Source organism: Thalassophryne amazonica, chromosome 3, assembly GCF_902500255.1.
Source record: "Thalassophryne amazonica chromosome 3, fThaAma1.1, whole genome shotgun sequence".
Classification (NCBI taxonomy): Eukaryota; Metazoa; Chordata; class Actinopteri; order Batrachoidiformes; family Batrachoididae; genus Thalassophryne; species Thalassophryne amazonica.
In genome coordinates, this window is record NC_047105.1 from 10,973,087 (window position 1) to 10,997,229 (window position 24,143).

At 40.9% G+C, this 24,143-nt stretch overlaps 1 protein-coding gene across 1 annotated transcript; it reads right to left on the minus strand.

Moving 5' to 3' along the window:
* Positions 1-2,466: 2,466 nt before the first annotated feature.
* On the minus strand, positions 2,467-23,126 carry LOC117507706 (protein-arginine deiminase type-2-like). The gene is given in 16 exon segments (XM_034167524.1): positions 2,467-2,780; positions 8,984-9,115; positions 10,419-10,513; positions 10,745-10,838; positions 11,039-11,186; positions 15,302-15,335; positions 15,338-15,419; positions 15,421-15,453; positions 15,587-15,691; positions 15,989-16,066; positions 16,068-16,101; positions 16,455-16,558; positions 18,483-18,675; positions 21,481-21,593; positions 21,595-21,635; positions 23,111-23,126. Coding segments are annotated over 16 exon segments (1,536 nt in total). The 3' UTR covers positions 2,467-2,546.
* Positions 23,127-24,143: the final 1,017 nt, after the last annotated feature.

The window sequence follows — 24,143 nt, forward strand, 5'->3', positions numbered from 1 at the left end:
CTACAACCTGTGACTTACATGTTTGATGACGGTGTTTTAGTGCACAAATAGTACCTGCCAACAGGCAGAGAATGTGATGTGGTAAACCAGGTTCTAGTCCCAAAAGAGTTCGGATTCCAGGTGCAAAACCTTAGCTTACATTAGATTAGGTAGAACTTCATTGATCCCTTGAGAAGACTCCCTCAGGAAAATTCAGGTTCCAGCAGCATTGTGTAGCAGCACACAGGGTAAGAAGCACACAGAGCATCAAAAGTGAAAGTAAAAAAGAAAACAGTTTGTAATATAAATACCAGACATACTGGTTTACTGGCTACTACTATTCTTCTCCTTCTCGACCTCTGTCTTCCTGTTACTCCTCCTCCCCTGAGTGAGGAGTTTTTCGGTTTGTTGGTCCTTCACTTGGGAAGGAGCAGTCTGTGGCTGAAGAGACTCCTTCACATGACCACAATTTGTCATTTGGGGATTAATAAAACATGTCAAAGTGTATATTTCATAGCTGGGCGGCGTTATGACCGGATCATATTTAGTATTTTTGTGGTGCGCAGGTGAGTTTCTTCTTTCAGGTGAGTTTGTACAGGTGCCACCGGCTAATTGGTCCAAAAACTGAGGTTCCAGCTTTATAAGGAAGGCTGAAAACAACATCCAAAGTTTCACTTTCTTTGTACTCCAAACAGGTGGTGTGTGTGTGTGTCTGAAGATACTTGTCTTTTTCTTTTTTTTTTTTACTTTTGTAAATATTGCTACTTGCTTTGGACAGCAGTCCATGTTTAGTAGGCGTGAGAAGCCATTTTATTTTGATAATGTTTTCTCCTGTTTCATCCCTCGGACTTTAGGTAAGACACCTGTTTTTCTTTTGGTTCTTTTATTGTAACTAGAGCAGGTGTTTGAAAGATTTTGTTTGTTATTTTGGCCTTTTTCTCACCCTGAAGTCTTTAACCCTATAAAGCCCACCCTGTGAAATAATTGTCAGAAAATTCAAATTTTTTGAAACAAGAGTCTTTATTGGACCTTTCAACAAACCCACCAAAAACAAAACAAACAAAAAAAACCCCAAAACAAACAAAAACTTTTTTACGTATATGAGTTTTTATTTGTATCATATTTGCTACATTGGGCGTTCTAGCATAAAAACATCCATTTTAAATCCAGAGCAAACATAACATTTCAAACCTATAAAATGCTGCATTTTCTTAGGGAAATTACTGTGGATCACTTGTTTCAGGCAGCCATTATGAATGTCTCATCTGAAGGCCCTCTGATGCATAAGATACTGACATCTGGTGGTTTGTCTGTGCACTACAAGTATCTCATTGTATACGATGGGTTTTTTGGGGAGAAAATATCACACTGATGAAGCAGACATCTCAGAAAATCCTGTATCAAATATGATACACTTGGCGTTATAGGGTTAAGAACAATAAATTTGTTATATTTTGGACTGCAGACCAGCATTTGATCATCCTTGGGAGTAAGGTTAGAGGGGGAGTCACCTTTGTGTTATGCCATAGTTCACCCCTAGTCCAGGGCGTAACAGTTTGCATAGGTTCCCTCTGGGTGCTCCAGCTTCATCCCACTTCCAAACACATGCAGGTTAGCTAAATTGGTAAATTTAAATTGGCCGTGAGTGTAAGTGTGACTGAGTTTGGCTGTCAATATGTGGCCCTGCGACAGACCTGTCCAGTCCTGCATGGACTCTCGTCAGTTGTTCTTCTGTCTTGTAAACCTTTTTGGTAGAATGGCCTCCAACCCTAACCATAACCACCCGACTCCCCGCTTGACTTTTAATTTTGTGCAGCCATCACGGAATGTATTAGAACGAATTTGTGCTGCCGTGACGAAAATGAGGCGCTTTTCGTCACAATATCATGAACCAATAGATTAATGTATATTTCGTGCTGCTGAATCAGGACTTGCCGTGAGACCAGGTTGCTCAGGATGCTGTCTCACATCCACGAATGCACCTTGACACTTTGATAATGTGAATGCCATTCGGCCTCTAGCGTAACGGGGGTATTAACACAAGGACTTTTAAATTCCAAAAATTAGCGAGGAGGACAAATAAATGTTTGAAAACATATTGGATGTTACTGATGGACTATGTACAAAACAAATAATAAATTATCAGATGAACATGGAGAACGTAGCAGTGGATTTATGCAGAAAGAATTTATGCATGTTGTGGTGTGTAACATTAGGATTGTTAAATTCCAAAAATAAGATGGTCAAAGAAATGCAATGGACAACATATTGTATGTTTGACACAGTTTGAACAAAAGAGATTGCCAGATGGACATGGACCACTTGTTGCTTGTCCACTGCATTTGAAAGACGACAAAAAACATGATTTTTCAGTCAAGTTGCACTGGAGTATCTGTTCCAGGTCAGCCCAAACTAGTAAAAAAAAAAAAAAAAAACACAACTTATACTTCAGAAAATACTATAGTTCTGCTAACAGACCAATAGATGCTTGGTTATATACTTGGCAGATGTAGAATTTTTAAAACAAAAACCTTGAATTTTCTCAATCATTTCATCTATTATTCACTTTACATTTCCAGGTTCCACCACTTGAATTCAAAGGGTGTCCTGCGGACATTGGAGCCACAGTGAACATCTCCCAGCCTTTCGTGGTAGGTGGTAAAGTCATCGATGAAAGTGCAGCTGAGACCCAGTTTCCCCATCAGAGATGACATCTCAGTTTCCAGCGCACACTCTCCGTTCACCTTGGGGCCAAACGGCTTCGGGATGCCGAGGTTTTTCCCCAGTACAATCATGTTCACCTGTACATCAGTGGGGACACAGTAAGACTTCCAACACTTCCACTACAGACCAGCCCTGTATACTATATAAATAATGGATGGTAAGGAGTCCAACATAGAGTTAAAAAGTTATATTGGACGACGCCCTCGTCCATATAACTTTTCTTCATCCAATATTCCTCTATTATAAATATATAGAGGAATATTGGATTATAAATATCCTCTATGTTGGACTCCTTACCATCCATCAATTGTTATGTTCTCCACCCCCCTCCCAAATTAAGCAAACAACAAAGAGTCAAGTAAATTAGATCAATTTATTTTGTTGTGAACAGCATATGAATGCTTCTAAAACATCAGTAGCGTGCTTCTCTACCTTCTTAGTGTTTTTGGCATCCTTGGAGTTCAATATTTCCACCAGTTCCTCCTCTGTGAACTCAGCAAACCTCGCTGGCAGACGACTTTCTGCTGTTGTTGACATGTTTGTTGCCATTTTTTTCAACCAGCGCTGTCAGCTAGCTCCTGACCTTCGTATGCTGCGCTCTGATTGGCTAGCTGTTGGCAGTAAGCTCTAACACTATTGGTCAGTGGCAACCGATCCAATATAACTTTTGGTCCTAGCCTTTTTGGATCCTTTTGGATCCAACATAACTTTCTGGCACCAAGCATGCCAAAATACAGGTAAATGATGGACAGAAAGGCTAATCTGTGATTGGCTATTGCAATCTGAGTGGAGAATATAACCAGATAATGGTCAGATGTAATACCGTTGTTAATATCAATGTTCACACAGATAAATGGTCAGTTATAACGAAACCCTTATAATAAGCCGTACATCACTAGAGAAGTAAAAGACGGTATTAATTGTAAAAAGATTGTCTTTAAAAAAACATGAGAGAGCTGGTTTAAAAACAATATAAAAAGAACTCAACCAATTGCTGCGGGAGATGAGGAGGAAACACAGGAAAACTATAGAACAAAATTTTATGTCTATGGACTCAAGAAGGCTTTGGGATTTTATGTAAACTGCAGCTAATATGACTACAGATTGGAAAGACTTTTTAACTTATGATGAACTGGAGAAAGCAAATCAATTCAATGATTTTTTTTTCCTCAGGTTTGAAACACAGGACTTTTCTTTGGAATGTAATATTGTGTTAGAGTCACTTCTTGTCACTGAGTTCAGGTTGGTAGTTGACCCCCACCAAATTAAATTACTGTTTAGTTGGGTTTGTAAGGGTAAATCCACAGACCCTGATGACATTTCTGCTCTTCTTTTAAAGACCCGTGCAGAAGAGCTCACTCCAGCTTGGTGGTCTGTTTTTCAGCAGGCCGTGGACACACACACACACAGTTCCTAACCTCTGGAAAAAGTATAGTATTCCTGTTCCAAAGAAATCCTGTCCAACCGAGAGTAATGATACACATCATAATTCAAAATTACTTGCGTGTATGAAGGTCTAAGTCCTGTTAGAATCTGAAGTGAGATGGTGAGGAGCTTTGCTCATTAATGTCAGCGACATTACTTACTGTTGTCATATATTACATTGATTATTCAATAAATCTATCAATCTCCCTGACCTCTAGTAATACTGTGAGAAATCTTGGAGTCATTTTTGATCAGGATATGTCATTCAATGTGCATATTAAGCAAATATGTAGGACTGCTTTTTTGCATTTGCGCAGTATCTCTAAAATTAGAAAGGTCTTGTCTCAGAGTGATGCTGAAAAACTAATTCATGCATTTATTTCCTCTAGGCTGGACTATTGTAATTCATTATTATCAGGTTGTCCTAAAAGTTCCCTGAAAAGCCTTCAGTTAATTCAAAATGCTGCAGCTAGAGTACTGACAGGGACTAGAAGGAGAGCATATCTCACCCATATTGGCCTCTCTTCATTGGCTTCCTATTAATTCTAGAATAGAATTTAAAATTCTTCTTCTTACTTATAAGGTTTTGAATAATCAGGTCCCATCTTATCTTAGGGACCTCATAGTACCATATCACCCCAATAGAGCGCTTCGCTCTCAGACTGCAGGCTTACTTGTAGTTCCTAGGGTTTGTAAGAGTAGAATGGGAGGCAGAGCCTTCAGCTTTCAGGCTCCTCTCCTGTGGAACCAGCTCCCAATTCAGATCAGGAAGACAGACACCCTCTCTACTTTTAAGATTAGGCTTAAAACTTTCCTTTTTGCTAAAGCTTATAGTTAGGGCTGGATCAGGTGACCCTGAACCATCCCTTAGTTATACTGCTATAGACTTAGACTGCTGGGGGGTTCCCATGATGCACTGAGTGTTTCTTTCTCTTTTGCTCTGTATGCACCACTCTGCATTTAATCATTAGTGATTGATCTCTGCTCCCCTCCACAGCATGTCTTTTTCCTGGTTCTCTCCCTCAGCCCCAACCAGTCCCAGCAGAAGACTGCCCCTCCCTGAGCCTGGTTCTGCTGGAGGTTTCTTCCTATTAAAAGAGAGTTTTTCCTTCCCACTGTCGCCAAGTGCTTGCTCACAGGGGGTCGTTTTGACCGTTGGGGTTTTTACGTAATTATTGTATGGCCTTGCCCTACAATATAAAGCGCCTTGGGGCAACTGTTTGCTGTGATTTGGCGCTATATAAATAAAGTTGATTTGATTTGATAAGTGTCGCCATGTGCTGCACCTCGCACTGTTCCTGCTCGAAAGATTTGTGCACGCCTGCCCGTCGGTGCAATGTGTCGTGGTGCGCTAATTTTGAACTGTTTTGCCATAATCGACCAGACATCGCCCAAACTTCGCACTATCTGCCCTAAGCAAACTGTCTGTAGACCTGCTCATTGTGAAATGGTTTTATTCTTTTTTAACTAATAGAACTGAGAACGTCAAAGCAAACAATACAGTCCCAGACTCCAGATTTATCAGTACAGAAGTACCTCAGGGTTGTGTGAGTTCCCTGTCCTGTTTAATTTATATAGAAATGAATGCAGGAGTCACCTCCTGGGTAACCTCATTTTTAAGTTTTCTGATGACACCGCCATCCTCAGCCTTTTGCACAAGGACACAGATCCCTCATCTTATTTCTCTGAGGTTGAGACTTTTGTTCAGTGGTGTGATGCCAACCACCTGGCTGTAAATGTAATGCAGGAGATGGTGCTAGATCCTCGGTCTATTGGGGACCAGACACCAGCTCTAATTCATGATAAAAAAAAAATAAAAAATCTGTGAGGTAAGCTCTTACAGATATCCAGGTGTTCACTTAGATAATCTGTTCAGATGGGAAACCCATAGTGATAATTTGTGTGCACATATACAGCAAAGACTGTATTTTTTATGCTGACTCAGGGTGTTTGGTGTTGACCAGAAAGTCATGTTTTTATTTTATTGGGCGGTGTTGGAGAGTATCATTAGGTACGGGATGGCAACATGGTGGGAACTTGTCGGTTCTGTTGTGTGTCGTCCTGGTTTTCTCTCTCTCTCTCTCTCTCTCTCTGTCTCCCAGGTGGCATCCCTTGTAGAGTTGATGAGCACACCTGCTTGCAATCTACATGCCTCCATATAAGCCCTGGTTCTTCAGCTCATTGGTGCCAGAGACTCAGTGTTCACAACCTGGTACCTGGCCTCTCAATTTCCGTTTTGAGCCTGTCAGTCTGCGTTCCACCGCAGTGTTCTTTGACTCGCTGTTTTCTGCATTCCACACATCTTTAACCATCTGTAGTTTTGGTCTGAGTGATTGTAGCAGCCCTCTCATTGCCTTCTCTTCCTTCACAGTGACCTCATCCTCCATCAGCTCCCCAGGGGGCCACCTGGACCACGGACCACTCAGCTCCCCATCTTGGACTGCCACCTGTACTCCAGTGCTACGAGGGCTACAACCACCTGAGTCCACCACAACGCGGGCCAGGTTTCCACTCTGCCTACCTCCAAAACTGGATTCACTATTTATGCAGGATTAGTTCTGTGACACCTTCCTGGTTCATTAAATCCTATTGTTTTTTCATTCAGTCTCCCTGCTTTGGGGTCCAAGCCTGGTTTTCAGGTCATAATCGTAACAGGTTCAGCTAAAATCAAAGCTTTCTCGTCTGGTACAGACTGCCGTGAAGGTTATGGGGAGGACGAGAACCCTTCAGTCCATCTATAAGCATTCTGTCTATAGCCAAGCACAGAAAGTACTCTGTGATCCATCCCACATTGGCCATCAGGAGTCTGAACATTTACCATCTGGTAGACAATACAAAGTCCCCAAGTTCAAACTGAACAGACACAAGACCTCTTTTGTTCCTACCTCAGTTAGACTCCTGAATGGTTCTGAAGCTGCAGAGGTTGTCCAGGAGCAGCGTCAGGGGCTTTACACATGTATGTACATACACTCAACAAAAATATAAACGCAACACTTTTGGTTTTGCTCCCATTTTGTATGAGATGAACTCAAAGATCTAAAACTTTTTCCACATACACAATATCACCATTTCTCTCAAATATTGTTCACAAACCAGTCTAAATCTGTGATAGTGAGCACTTCTCCTTTGCTGAGATAATCCATCCCACCTCACAGGTGTGCCATATCAAGATGCTGATTAGACACCATGATTAGTGCAGAGGTGTGCCTTAGACTGCCCACAATAAAGGCCACTCTGAAAGGTGCAGTTTTGTTTTATTGGGGGGGGATACCAGTGAGTATCTGGTGTGACCACCATTTGCCTCATGCAGTGCAACACATCTCCTTCGCATAGAGTTGATCAGGTTGTCAATTCTGGCCTGTGGAATGTTGGTCCACTCCTCTTCAATAGCTGTGCGAAGGTGCTGGATATTGGCAGGAACTGGTACACGCTGTCGTATACGCCGGTCCAGAGCATCCCAAACATGCTCAATGGGTGACATGTCCGGTGAGTATGCCGGCCATGCAAGAACTGGGACATTTTCAGCTTCCAAGAATTGTGTACAGATCCTTGCAACATGGGGCTGTGCATTATCCTGCTGCAACATGAGGTGATGTTCTTGGATGTATGGCACAACAATGGGCCTCAGGATCTCGTCACGGTATCTCTGTGCATTCAAAATGCCATCAATAAAATGCACCTGTGTTCTTCGTCCATAACAGACGCCTGGCCATACCATAACCCCACCGCCACCATGGGCCACTCGATCCACAACATTGACATCAGAAAACCGCTCACCCACACGACGCCACACACGCTGTCTGCCATCTGCCCTGAACAGTGTGAACCAGGATTCATCTGTGAAGAGAACACCTCTCCAACGTGCCAAACGCCAGCGAATGTGAGCATTTGCCCAGTTTGTGCAGAAATTCTTTGGTTATGCAAACCGATTGTTTCAGCAGCTGTCCGAGTGGCTGGTCTCAGACGATCTTGGAGGTGAACATGCTGGATGTGGAGGTCCTGGGCTGGTGTGGTTACACGTGGTCTGCGGTTGTGAGGCTGGTTGGATGTACTGCCAAATTCTCTGAAATGCCTTTGGAGACGGCTTATGGTAGAGAAATGAACATTCAATACACGAGCAACAGCTCTGGTTGACATTCCTGCTGTCAGCATGCCAATTGCACGCTCCCTCAAATCTTGCGACATCTGTGGCATTGTGCTCTGTGATAAAACTGCACCTTTCAGAGTGGCCTTTTATTGTGGGCAGTCTAAGGCACACCTGTGCACTAATCATGGTGTCTAATCAGCATCTTGATATGGCACACCTGTGAGGTGGGATGGATTATCTCAGCAAAGGAGAAGTGCTCACTATCACAGATTTAGACTGGTTTGTGAAAAATATTTGAGGGAAATGGTGATATTGTGTATGTGGAAAAAGTTTTAGATCTTTGAGTTCATCTCATACAAAATGGGAGCAAAACCAAAACTGTTGCATTTATATTTTTGTTGAGTGTACATTATGTGTATGATGTATGGGTTAGCATGGACATGTGACTGAATAAGTATATGTAGGTGTGTATTGGCAAAATGTATCTGGGTGTATGTTTGGTATGTGCATGGATATATATATACATATATATACATTTGTGTGTATGTGTAGATATGTACAAGTAAGGTGTGTATTTTAATTTTATTTAAAAAAAAATTTTCTATATGCTGACTTAATTGTATATTAGATTATGGGTAACGTGTACTATGATGTTGAATTTTCCGTAGGCATTGTGAATCTATTGAGACATAAATGTCTGCAGAGCACTTGAAGTCCAAGATAAATTTCCCCTTGAGGACAGTAAAGTCTATCGTATCGTAAACTCACCATGTCTGGGTAGTAGGCCACTGCTTTGCTGCTCTTCTCATACAGTTTGAAGAGAATTGGCAAGTCGATGATGTCATATTCATCCAGGCCCAGCTCACACTTCAGAACATCCCTGTTCCAGTCGATGCAGCTCTGGTGATGAGCAAACAGTGATGTCAGCATCATGATATCTACTTCTTTAATCGCCCCTCACATATGGCTGAGTCTGGAGCCACATTTAACGTAACTCTCGTAACTTCTCGTATCTTGTCGAGAACGCTGCATACTGCAAAGTACATGTCAGTCGGGAAAGGTCAGTTTTGAACTTGTTCAGAACTTTCAAGACCTTGGTCAAACTCCCAATTAACGATATAACACACACTCACTTTTGGATAGTTCAGGGTAACTCGGCCTAACTTTGCGTACACTCTGACTGAACTCGGTGTACATTCTGGTGAACTTGCACTCAACTCTGGGGTGTTTGGGGGAAAATTAGACACCTACTTCTTCACCTGCACTCCCTTCACTGCATGTATCACATTGTCTTACCACTCTTATAATCCTTAAATTTTATCCTCATCTTTATTTGTTAGTCACGCAACACTCCTTCTTCCATTTGTTCCATGCAAACTGTAATCTGGGTTATTTTTACACCCAGTCCTCCATCTTCAGCTAACACAAATCCAAAGAGCACTTATTACGAAGTTTGAGGAGGTTATGTTTTCACCCCTGTCTGTTTGTTTATGAACATCCTGGAGCCCACAGTTTTTCATATATCATTATGATTTTTTTTACTTGAGGATTCATATCCTGATATCCAAGAACTGATTTTTTTTTTTTTTTTTCAGTAGGGCAAAGGTAGGAAAAATCTTGGAAAATTGGAAGAATCCATATCTTTAACATTTTATGAATTTTCAAAAATTCATAACTCTATCAACAAAGATCAAATTTCTTTCATATTTGAGAGTGTTAAGCAGGATGCTATCCTTTATCGACTGACAAAGTTAGATCCACATCTGACCGTATTGAGGATTTAAGAGATATTTGATTCTTTTTAACATTGAAAAGCCCTTTTGATCGATATTTTGTATTATATTTACCTCCACCAGTGAAGTTGGAGGAGGTTTTGTTATCGCCCCTGTTTGCTTGTTTGTGAACAGCCTGGAGCCCACAATTTTTCATATGTAGTTATTTAATTTTTACAGAGGATTCGTATCCTGATAGGCAAGAACTGGTTCAATTTTCAAGGTTCTGTTCACTGTTCTGTCTCTTGGAGGATAATCAAGCAATTCTTTTAAAATCAGTTCAGTTCAACGCAATGCAAATATGTCAAAATGTGAGAGATTTTATCCATTTACAGTACCTTCATATTGAACCTCTCATAACACCAATAACAAGACCAAGCAATAAAATGGTTTTATTGAGAAACTAGTGCCTTTAATTTAGTCCCACTTACCTGTGCATACATATTTTCAGCTTGGAGATTTACATCACCCAATAACTCATCCACTGAAATCTCTCGTGGATTTCCGTCTTCATCTTTTCCCAGACCTTTTGGGGAAACATTGTTTTATGTTTAAAGACATGCAGGTTAGGTGAATTGGAAACTTTACAATTGTCCAGGTCTCCCTTGTTAAAGAGATCTCTATCTCAATGGGACTAACCGGGTTAAATAAAGGTTAAATTAGCACTTTTAGCAACTGTTGGCAGCTTCATCTGTTAAGTCTTGTTGATGTCAAATTTGCATCATTTGAAGTTTTTACAAATTAAAGCCAGACTTACCCTCAAACAGTTTGGCTTTTCCGTGACCTTCTTTTTGTAGTTTTCTAAATAGTTTGTACCCTTCATCCGGGCTTGCCAGCAGCAGCCGGAATCCCTGAAATACAAGAGATGAAATCAACACAACACTCTCAGATCTTGAGAGTTTGTTTAATCCCACCATATACCATTAAAAAAAATTTCATTAAATACAGTATTTCAATAGCATTTAGCAACAGCCAAGGTTTTCTGTATTATCACAGTTTCCAAATTCAGATTAGTGCATTGACTGGTTTTGGTTTTTGAGAAGATATTGACCTTTCTGTCAGGCGCAGGAACGAAGGTCATGAACTCGTCCACATGGCCAACAGTGAGCCAGTCGGAAAATAAGGCAATTGGAGCCTGAACTTTCTGTGCCCACAGGAAGTCTTGAACCACTTGGGCCATGTGCCGTCCTTTACTGGCCCTTGAAAAAAAACACAAGTACCATTAAATTTTGTATTGCAACAAGAAATAAATAATGGTGACTGTTTTCACCACATGGAACTAAAATGGAAAATGCATAAATTGTTTTCTGTGCTCGATAATATTTTTTGATTTATTATTTTATAAATGTTATTTTATTGTTAGATAAAACCACCACCACCTACTAAAATACTGGGAATATGTCCCAGACAAATGTGCTGTTTTCTGGGTGCAGACCCCCCCACCCCCCAAAAAACACAGTTTATTACTAGTTGCACAGGGTTTCACTATTCATTGTTTATATGTTAGAGCAGATGTTCCATGTACAAAATAATACCATCAGTTTGTCAAACAGAAATGACATGAGATACTAGCTGGTGTCATTAAATGCAATTGTACCATCACTGACATGAGATAATGAGGCTAAATGCAGGGAATGACAAGAGTCTATGAAAGTTTGGGGGACATAATTCCACAGTACTGTGGTATTTCTGCTCGGTTTAGAAATAGACTCGTTTTTATTGTCATTTAGTAAAAAACATCACAGATGCTGAAATATCGATGCACTTCTTGAATAGATAAAATACATACTAAAGCACAGAATAACAGTCCAGGGTTTGTGATGGTAATAAATACAGTAGTGTTCAGAATAATAGTAGTGCTATGTGACTAAAAGATTAATCCAGGTTTTGAGTATACGAGGTCTGTCAGAAAAGAATCTGACCTTTTTATTTATGCAAAAAATATATGGATTTGATTCATATGTTTTTACGTCAGTCAAGCTTGAACCTTCGTGCGCATGCGTGAGTTTTTCCACGCCTGTCGGTTGCGTCATTTGCCTGTGGGCAGGCTTTGAGTGAGCACTGCTCCACCCCTCTCGTCGTTGTTTCATTTCGAGGAAATGGCGGAATGATTTGGGCTTTTTTTCCATCAGAAATTTTTCAGAAACTGTTAGAGACAGGCAGCTGGAAACCATTCGAAAAATGTATCTGGCTTTCGGTGAAAATTTTACAGGCTTCACAGAGAATAAGGAGTGTTGCTACAGCTTTAAGGACTGCCCACAATGGCGCACGGCGCGCCGCGCTCCGAGCCGCCATCGAGAGACAGAAACCACCACATCATTTCAAAACGGATGGCTGTGTGGAGCCGGGACCGTTGTGTGCAATTTCTCTGGTTATCAAGAGAGCTGGACATCAGCCATTTTCCGGAAGATTTCACTTTTAACAAGAGATTTTGTCATGGAAAGCCGCGCGGAGGCTTCGCGCGTCACGACCGATTCGCTGATGAAGCGAGATAAAGGAATGCCTCCGTTTCGGAGTGCCAGATGACAAGTTGGGACATGTCTATCTTGGCTTTCAGTGCTTACCAGTCGAGTGAGTATAAGCGAAATTATGGAGAGCTGGACATGTCCCAACTTGTCCTTTAACACTCCGAAACGGAGTTTCTGAAAAAATTCTGATGGAAAAAAGCCCAAATCATTCCGCCATTTCCTCGCAATGAAACAACGACGAGAGGGGTGGACCAGTGCTCACTCAAAGCCTGCCCACAGGCGAATGATGCAACCGACAGGCTTGGAAAAACTCACGCATGCGCACGAAGGTTCAAGCTTGGCTGACGTAAAAACATATGAATCAAATCCATATATTTTTGCATAAAATAAAAAGGTCGGATTCTTTCTCACAGACCTCGTATTTCTTATTGTTACATGGGAAACAAGGTACCAGTAGATTCAATAGATTCTCACAAATCCAACAAGACCAAGCATTCATGATATGCACACTCTTAAGGCTATGAAATTGGGCTATTAGAAAAAAAAAGTAGAAAAGGGCGTGTTCACAATAATAGTAGCATCTGCTGTTGATGCTACAAACTCAAAACTATTATGTTCAAACTGCTTTTTTAGCAATCCTGTGAATCACTAAACTAGTATTTAGTTGTATAACCACAGTTTTTCATGATTTCTTCACATCTGCGAGGCATGGAGTCAACCAACTTGTGGCACCTTTCAGCTGTTATTCCACTCCAAGATTCTTTAACAACATTCCACAATTCATTCACATTTCTTGGTTTTGCTTCAGAAACAGCTTTTTTGATGTCACCCCACAAGTTCTCAATTGGATTTATGTCCGGGGATTGGGCAGGCCACTCCAAAACATTAATTTTGTTGGTTTGGAACCAAGATTTTGCTCGTTTACTGGTGTGCTTGGGGTCATTGTCTTGTTGAAACCCCCAATTTCAAGGGCATGTCCTCTTCAGCATAAGGCAACATTTTGACATATCCAAACTGATCCATGATACCTGGTGTGGGATATATAGGCCCAACACCATAGTAGGAGAAACATGCCCATATCATGATGCTTGCAACACCATGCTTCACTGTCTTCACTGTGAACTGTGGCTTGAATTCAGAGTTTGGGGGTCGTCTCACAAACTGTCTGCAGTCCTTGGATCCAAAAGAACAATTTTACTATCATCAGTCCACAAAATATTCCTCCATTTCTCTTTAGGCCAGTTGATATGTTCTTTGGCAAATTGTAACCTCTTCTGCACACGTCTTTTATTTAACAGAGGGACTTTGGGGGGATTCTTGCAAATAAATTAGCTTCACACAGGCGTCTTCTAACTGTCACAGGACTTACAGGTAACTCCAGACTGTCTTTGATCATCCTGGAGCTGATCAATGGGTGAGCCTTTGCCATTCTGGTTATTCTTCTATCCATTTTGATGGTTGTTTTCCGTTTTCTTCCACGCATCTCAGGTTTTTTTTTGGTCCATTTTGGAGATCATTGTAGATGAACAGCCTATAATTTTTTGCAATTTTTATAAGTTTTCCCCTCGCCAATCAACTTTTTTAATCAAACTAACGCTGTTCTTCTGAACAATGTCTTGAACGTCCCATTTTCCTCAGGCTTTCAAAGAGAAAAGCATGTTCAATAGGTGCTGGCTTCATCCTTAAATAGAGGACACCTGATTCACACCTGTTTGTTCCACAAAATTTACGAACTCACTGACTGAATGCCACACTACTAATTTTGTGAACACCCCCTTTTCTACTTTTTTTTTTTACTAATAGCACAATTTTATAGCCTTAAGAGTGTGCATATCATGAATGCTTGGTCTTGTTGGATTTGTGAGAATCTACTGAATCTACTGGTACCCTGTTTCGCATGTAACAATAAGAAATATACTCAAAACCTGGATTAATCTTTTTAGTCACATAGCACTACTATTATTCTGAACACTACTGTAGGTTTAAAAAAAAACTATCGACAGCTGTCGCTGTATCTGTGTATACACAACTTAAAAAAAAAAATCAATAAAGGACACGGGATATTGCACATACAAAGATGCTACAAGGGTAAAGTTGCTACCAGGTGCTACGGTGTATTCTATATCCCTACATTGTATATTGCACAGTACTTTCTCTTGATTTGTATTTAACTGTCTTTTGGCGGTTGGGTAAAAGGTGTCCCTGAATCTGCGTGTTTTACAGCTCAGGCTACGCTACCATCTACCTGAGGGCAGGAGGGAAAACAGATTGTTAAAGGGATGTGAAGTGTCCCTGATTATCCTTCTTGCCCTGGACAAGCAGCGCTGTTCAGCCAGTTCACCAATGGTTGGCAGTCTGGCCCTAATTATCTTCTCTGCTGCCCTCATGACCCTCCCCAGTGCCTTCCTGTTTCCAAGGCTGCTACTTTCATGCACAGAGAGATACTACTGTTAGTACACTGTCTATTGTTCCACTATAGAAAGTGAAGACAGCTGGGCTCAGATGGGCACAAATGAAGCTTCTATATAGAGTTTAGTACTTCCAGGTTACCGAGTACTTCTGCCAGTCATTATTATGACATAGATTGCAACCATGAGGTAGGTATTCTTTCTGTCCCTTTGATAATGCTGTTGGCACTATTTGACAGAATCTGCATTCACTACACCTGGTTCATGATTGACGTTAGAAGCAATACTGATGAATGATAACTCACATACAAGTATTATACTGAAGTACCCATTTTTGGAGCTGACATTTTTGGAAATTATTGCAGCAGAACAACGGATGGTCCATTTAGGGACATTTGCACAACTGATCATTAGTGACAATTCTCTGGATATACTCACGTTGGAAAGGCCACTCCAAGTATGATTCTGCCAGTGGGTAGTGTTTTCCTCCCACAGTGACAGGAGGACTGACCTCCAGATTACCAAATGAGTCCAGACTGTTTACTCCCTCTTTTTTTGGAAACTCTTGTCACATAGCCAAAGTCAGGGCCCTGAAGACATTAAATAGGTTCAGACTTTAGGACACAAAATCATGATATGCGTAATAAAGATGTGTTACTTTAAAAATGTTACAAGCCTTTTAAATCTCCAAATGTTAAAGTAAAATAAACGAGTCTCTCTCACCAGTAGCAAAAATGGGAAGTCCTTAAGTCCTCGGTCTCGAGGCGAATCCAGTACAACAGGAAATTGTTGATGAGGTGAATCAATGTATCCGAGCTCCATCTCATCCTAAATTTGAATAACAGTCAATCATATGCTCAATATTTATATTATCCCTGATGCTTAAATTTTTCTTCTTGCTTTCAGAGTATATGTATTGGCTTTTTAGAGATACTTCCAGAATTTTTGTGGCATATTAACTGATTTGCTAATTGTAAACTGAATTAATCTTATGCTTGCCACACTAACACAGGGAACATATTAATAATGGAAATAGGGATGTTGTTAAGCTTTACAGACAATGACTCCATTCTTTACAACTAGGTTTCATGCTTTGATAAAAACACTAAGTAGACAGGATCTTACCTGTATCCAGCGATCTCCTCTGTTGATGATCTCTGGACAGACCTTCAGCTTGCACTTACTGCGCTCCGCGAGGGCAGTCCAGTGCTTCCACAAAGCCTGGGTTATCACTTACACTGCAAATTAGCCAAAGGCAGAAAAATATTTGAAATTCATTAAACCTTTGACCGAGTACAAACTGCACACGTTGGACTTGTGCATCGGTATAACTTGTAACATGGTGTCATGTTCTGAGTTTGCACCATTCTTTCAATAAAGGCACACTAGGTCCTGCTAGCAGTGACCATTAGCTTTTGTGGACACAACCGTGTATGTCTGAGCATTGTATTACAAATACCTGAGATAAATGTCTTTGTGTGCCATTAATTATCCTAATGGAGCATCTAAGAAATCTGTGCTTCAGTGTTACAGCTGAATGAAATTAGTGTTGTTTAAGTTGCAATTTAGCACCACTAAATTTTTGTCTTACCTGCAGACAAACACTTCTTCGGGGTTAAGGGTGTTGGGGGTCATGATCCAGGGTGCCACTTTAAAAGCAACTTTGTCCGTGAAAATGGGTGTGTCCGGGAAACCCTGTGAAAATATTACAAATATTGCTCAATGAATGGGTGTAACTGCCGGTTACTAGCCAGATGTTTTAATGGAAAACTACATTTAAAAAAAAGTGGTCACAAACACCCAAGCCTGACTGTCTGGCCCAGAGTCCCTTGTCATCACTACTACACTATGAAACTGCTCTGTCAATGTGAGAAAATGTAGAATTCTAGCACAAAGTGTGATGTGTATATATAGCAGGTAAAATAAGTATTGAACACATTACCATTTTTATCAGTAAAGATACATATTTCCACAGGCACTATTGACATAACATTTTCACCAGATGTCAGTAACAACCCATGTAATCTACACAAAGAAATCAAAACATTAGATGTCCATAAATTAAGTTAGGAACTCCTAACTTAATGTGTCACTCTTGTGTCACTCCACATTATTACTTAATATATGGAGTGACACAGGAAAAAAGTATTAAACATCTGAAGAAAGGGAAGTGAAAAAAGGCTTGGAAGCCATGACACCAGCTGTAATCTGAGTAATTATACATCAGTCCTGCCCCTTGTCAGGGCAAATTAATATCAGCTAGCTCAGTCCTAACTGATGGCCTATAAAATGTGTCTCATTACCACAGTGTCACTCAAGAAACATCACATGATGGGTAAAAGCAAAGCGGTCTCTCAAGATCTTCACAGTCTTCTTGTTGCAAAACATGCTGATGGCATTGGTAATAGAAGGATTTCTAAACTTTTGAATGCTCCAGTGAGCACTGCTGGGGTAATAATCCAGAAATGGAAAGAATATAATTTCACCATTAACCAGCCACAACCAGGTGCTCTGTGCAAAATTATTGACATAAGAGTGAAAAGAATTATCAGAAGAGTTGTCCAAGAGCCAAGTACTGGAGAGTAACTGAACAATTGTTTCAGAGAAAACAATATGTGATGCACTCAGCCACCATGGCCTGTATGCACGCTCACAACGCAACACTCCATTGCTGAGGAAAGAGCATATTGAAGCTTGTGTAAAGTTTGCTGCACAACATTTATACAAGCCTGTGAAAATACTGGAAGAATATAGTTTGGTCAGATGAACAAAAACTGAACACGATGTTTGGAGGTCAAATGGCACTGAATTCAGTACAATACTTTTTCCTGTGTCATTTCACATTATTACACATAACTTAATTTATGAACATCTATGGTTTGATTTCTTTGTATATGTGTATTAATTGGGTTGTTACTAACATCTGGTGAAAGTTTCATGTCAATAGCACCTTTAGAAATATATTCACTGAGAAAAATGGTGATGTGTCAAATACTTATTTTACCTGCTATATGTGTTAAAGACACAGTATGGTTAATGCACTTGGTTTCAGTGCAGAAGGTTCCGGGTTCAAATCCCACCCCTGCCAACATTTCTCCATGTAATGTGGAGTTGCGTCAGGAAGGGCATCCGGCGTAAAACCTGTGCCAATTCAACGTGCAGATCCACCTTGGATTTGCTGTGGCGACCCCGAGTGCAAACAAGGGAGCAGCCGAAGAGACTTACTTTACATTAAAAACATGATTTTATGCTACATGATCCCTTAAAATTTCTACCTAATCACCATTTTGTTGTAAACTTCCTGTACATATAAATGTGCTTAAAAACACAAAGCTAAACAGACTGATTCAAAGATGTACACAAAATATAAATTTGCAGATGTCATATTGCATGGTTTAAATTCAAATTTAATAATTATATAGTGCCAATTTATGACGGGATCGCCTCAAGGCGCTTCACACAACACAACTTAAAAAAGCAACACAAAATAAATTAAAATATTTTAAAAAATGATTTAAAAAGAATAAAAGAAGACACGCAATAACATAAAACACTAGTGATAAAACAGGGAAAAAAGATGTCTTCGATTTAGATTTAAAAATCTCCACAGATGGTTTACCACACAGATGGGCTCCAGAAGACTGAAATTGATGCTGATGAGTCCATCGAAGTCTTTGTCGGAAAACTTGATCCCCTCCACGAAGAATTTAATCTCTGAATCTCCTCCAGGGTACGGCACCTCATGGGACAGAATGTCACTGCTCAGCACCAGCGGGTATTCCTTCACAAGTATTTGAAGTAGAGTTTCTGCGCTGAAGTAAGAATGACATACAAAGTGCAAGGAGTTTATTTAAAAAAGCATTTACAAAACCTCAAGGGATGTACAGCAGACCCGCTTTTGGTTTTGGTTTTACACAATGTTTTGGGAATGAAATCAGTGTATGTATCTTGCATCTAACATTAATCAGGCAATATATAGTGCCCTGCAAAGTTTCCAACCCACTACACACAGTACAAATTTCAGATGTGGAGTTGCAAAAGGCTATATGTAATATGGTTCCTGAGTATTAAGTGTTACAACATCAGTAATTTTGCCGTCATCCTCCCCTCATGTGTATGTATGTATCATAGTGTTAATTTTATCAGACGAAACAAGACGAAATATACGAGGGCTGTCAATAAGTAACGGTCCTTTTTATTTTTTTCAAAAACTATATGGATTTCATTCATTTGTTTTTACGTCAGACATGCTTGAACCCTCGTGCGCATGCGTGAGTTTTTCCACGCCTGTCGGTGACGTCATTCGCCTGTGAGCACTCCTTGTGGGAGGAGTCGTCCAGCCCCTCGTCGGAATTCCTTTGTCTGAGAAGTTGCTGAGAGACTGGCGCGTTGTTTGATCAAAATTTTTTCTAAACCTGTGAGACACATCGAAGTGGACACGGTTCGAAAATTAAGCTGGTTTTCAGTGAAATTTTAACGGCTGATGAGAGATTTTGAGGTGATTCTGTCGCTTTAAGGACTTCCCACGGTGCGAGACGTCGCTCAGCGTTCTCAGCCGCCGTCGTCAGCCTGTTCAAGCTGAAAACCTCCACATTTCAGGCTCTATTGATCCAGGACGTCGTGAGAGAACAGAGAAGTTTCAGAAGAAGTCGGTTTCAGCATTTTATCCGGATATTCCACTGTTAAAGGAGATGTTTTAATGAAAGACGTGCGGACGGGTCCGCGCGTCGGGACGCAGCCGACGCGGTGCGGCGGCACAGGAAAAACACCTCCGTGTTGATAACCATTTGTAAAATCCAGGAGGCTTTGATGGCTTTCAGTGGAGTGAGTATATGAGAAATTGTTTAACAGCAGGACATGTCCCAACTTGTCCTTAAGGCTTCCAGCAGAGGTGTTTTTCCTGTGGCGGAGCGTCGCGGCGGCTGCGAGCCGACGCGCGGACCCGTCCGCACGTCTTTCATTAAAAAATCCTCCTTTAACAGTGGAATATCCGGATAAAATGCTGAAACCGACTTCTTCTGAAACTTCTCTGTTCTTTCACGACGTCCTGGATCAATAGAGCCTGAAATGTGGAGGTTTTCACCTGAACAGGCTGATGACGCCGCCTGAGAGCGCTGAGCGACGTCTCGCACCGTGGGAAGTCCTTAAAGCGACAGAATCACCTCAAAATCTCTCATCAGCCGTTAAAATTTTGATCAAACAACGCGCCAGTCTCTCAGCAACTTCTCAGACAAAGGAATTCCGACGAGGGGCTGGACGACTCCTCCCACAAGGAGTGCTCACAGGTGAATGACGTCACCGACAGGCGTGGAAAAACTCACGCATGCGCACGAGGGTTCAAGCATGTCTGACGTAAAAACATATGAATGAAATTCATATAGTTTTTGAAAAAAATAAAAAGGACCGTAACTTTATTGACAGCCCTCGTATTCATCAATGACCATTATTCATGACGAAGAAAAGACAATAACGTGATGGTGTCAATATTCTAAACACTGACAAAGACGATATTAGCATTCATTGTTGGCGAAAAGACGAGACCTAAAATGTTTTGCATGCACATCGTGTTGGCGATTAGATCGCGCCACATAGCATGACATTTATGTGTGAAAGATTTTTTTGAACATTCAGCTCGTCAAGTGGAGTAAAGAAGTGAACAGAGCTAGTGGTGACGTCAGCGGATCGCATCAGAGCGCAGCTCGTCTGAACATTATAACAAGAAGTTAAATCTGTTCTAAACATATTTAACAGCTGAACACAAGAAGGAAAGAACACACAACTGTTTATCAAGCCATGGCAATGTAACATGACAATAATTACCTTTTAGACAGTTCAAAATGCTTTCTGCAGCTTGTTAGGCTGTGCACGAGCACAAATGGCTGAAGCTGGAGCGTTCCTCTGATTCAGGAAGTGTTTACAGCCGTTTTCAACGGCCAATTTGCAGAGAAAATGATTAATCTGACATGGCACAATCCGGTGGAAGTGGTTAGTTTTGGCTGTATTCCCTCTGCCATTGTACCAAAGTGAGCTTCTTCGGTGAAACGAGATGAGTGTGCACACGCGAAGGAGGGAGGGACAGAGGGGGGCGTTGAACCTAGTGACGCAATCAGAAGAACTAGACACGAAGGCATCTGATTGGTTTTTTGAGGGCGGGCCGTGGGGCTTATATTGGTCGGCATTTTATCGATCCTACAGCTGCTACAGACGTCTGATTTTTTTTCTTTCCTTTTTCTGAATACATAATGTATTGATGACTGTTAGGACAAATGGACCATTTCACCCAATATAACAAAAAGTGTTGCTGAACAGAGTTACCTACCCTAGCTTAATTAAAAACAAGTGACAAAATTAACACTAATGTATCAATCAGTCAATGTATGTATCTTGCATCTAATATTGATAGGATTAAATTTAGTGCACTGCCAAAGTTTTTGAACTAATTAACTGAATTGATTCCTTAATTGTTTAACTATGTAACTGTCTCAGAACAGGGGTCAGGGCCCATATTTTAATGATGTTCCAGTAAAATGTTTCTTTAACCAGTTGGCCTACAGCTGCATCAAATAACTTCTGTTGGGCCTCCTTTCCTTTCTCTTGGTAAAGATAACATTACTCACCTGGAGTGAGTTGTTGCAGTTTAGAGGAATGGTTTGCGTAGGACTCTGATGTTCTCTCCATCGCTTTGACTGATATGCATGTTGAGCTTATAACCCGCTGGAAGGTTGTCAGGGGCCCTTCGTCCGCAGCACCATCTCAGACATGTCCTTCAGATCTGAGGATCAGCACAGTCATTGACACTACAGTCTGTTATTCAATGTCAGCAGTACATCTTATCCATACATTATTACAAGAATTTTCAATTCCAAAAAAGCCCAGACACAAATGCAAACATGAGACAAGATATGGTGGAATATTGAACTGAAAAAAAAGATTAATATGAACAGTAATCAAGAAACAAATACTACTACTAATAATATAATAATCTATATTATAATAGCCAAGTGGCATCAGTGGCATGTATACGTGCATGTGTATGTCTTCAATGATGGAGAAACTGGGGAGAGCTGACATTTGCTGTTTGGTATGCTATGTATTTTGGGGTCAAGGATGACGCTGTAAAATGGAAAGTTGAAAGACGAATATTATTTTTGGAGACATTAGCAATATTAGCTAACAACAGTGAACAATGGACAATGTGCTGCAATGCACTGTGGGAGTTCAGGTTTGGGTTTTAATGTTACTGTGGTTCATGTTAGTTTAACAGTATTATTGTTATTGTTTTAATGTTTTTGTAGTTCAGTTTAGTTAAGTGTTATCAAATCAAATCAATGTTATTTATATAGCGCCAAATCACAACAAACAGTTGCCCCAAGGCGCTTATATTGTAAGGCAAGGCCATACAATAATTACGGAAAAACCCCAATGGTCAAAACGACCCCCTGTGAGCAAGCACTTGGCAACAGTGGGAAGGAAAACTCCCTTTTAACAGGAAGAAAACCTCCAGCAGAACCAGGCTCATGGAGGGGCAGTCTTCTGGTTGGTTGGACGTTGTTGTTGTCTTGTTTTGCCAATATTGGTGGTTGGCTCTCACTGCGGTATTGTATCACTTCCTGTTCCGGAGCACAGCGGTGTTTTGCTGTATCTGTTAGCTGTTTAATCTGCGCAGTTAGATGATCTAGTTAACTAGATAACGATTTGTTTTCACAGGGTAATCTTCACGTGCCTTAACTAAAGCACTCCCTCTGCTGAATCACCTCTAAATTATTTAAACATTATTCACTTTGTGTGTTTTTAGGAATCCGCTAGCTTAGCCGATTTAGCATGGCGGCTTCTCCTGTCTCTCCTGCACGTTTCTGCTCTGGGTGTGAAATGTTTAGTTATTCCTCGGCCTCCTTTAGCAATAATGGTACTTGTAATAAGTGTAGCTTATTCATAGCTTTGGAGGCCAGGCTGGGCGAATTGGAGACTCGGCTCCGCACCGTGGAAAATTCTACAGCTAGCCAGGCTCCTGTAGTCGGTGCGGACCAAGGTAGCTTAGCCGCCGTTAGTTCCCTTCCAGCAGATCCGAGCAGCCAGGAAAGCAGGCCGACTGGGTGACTGTGAGGAGGAAGCGTAGCCCTAAACAGAAGCCCCGTGTACACCGCCAACCCGTTCACATTTCTAACCGTTTTTCCCCACTCGGCGACACACCCACAGAGGATCAAACTCTGGTTATTGGCGACTCTGTTTTGAGAAATCTGAAGTTACCGACACCAGCAACCATAGTCAGTTGTCTTCCGGGGGCCAGAGCAGGCGACATTGAAGGAAATTTGAAACTGCTGGCTAAGGCTAAGCATAAATTTGGTAAGATTGTATTCACGTTGGCAGTAATGACACCCGGTTACGCCAATCGGATGTCACTAAAATTAACATTGAATCGGTGTGTAACTTTGCAAAAACAATGTCGGACTCTGTAGTTTTCTCTGGGCCCCTCCCCAATCGGACCGGGAGTGACATGTTTAGCCGCATGTTCTCATTGAACTGCTGGCTGTCTGAGTATTACTAGAGGTCAGGGTAATGCCATCCAGAGTAAGGATCTGGTTAGACACCATGTTTCTAAGATTTGTGGGGCCAAGTACAATAACTTCAGTTTTATCTGAGTTTAAAAGCAGGAAATTAGAGGTCATCCATGTCTTTATGTCTGTAAGACAATACTGCAGTTTAGCATAGATAAAGCTGAGTATCATCTGCGTAACAATGAAAATTTAAGCAATGCTGTCTAATAATACTGCCTAAGGGAAACGTGTATAAAGTGAATAAAATTGGTCCTAGCACAGAACCTTGTGGAACTCCATAATTAACCTTAGTCTGTGAAGAAGATTCCCCATTTACATGAACAAATTGTAATCTATTAGATAAATATGATTCAAACCACTGCAGCGCAGTGCCTTTAATACCTATGGCATGCTCTAATCTCTGTAATAAAATTTTATGGTCAACAGTATCAAAAGCAGCACTGAGGTCTAACAGAACAAGCACAGAGATGAGTCCACTGTCTGAGGCCATAAGAAGATCATTTGTAACCTTCACTAATGCTGTTTCTGTACTATGATGAATTCTAAAACCTGACTGAAACTCTTCAAATAGACCATTTCTCTGCAGATGATCTGTTAGCTGTTTTACAACTACCCTTTCAAGAATTTTTGAGAGAAAAGGAAGGTTGGAGATTGGCCTATAATTAGCTAAGATAGCTGGGTCAAGTGACGGCTTTTTATGTAATGGTTTAATTACTGCCACCTTA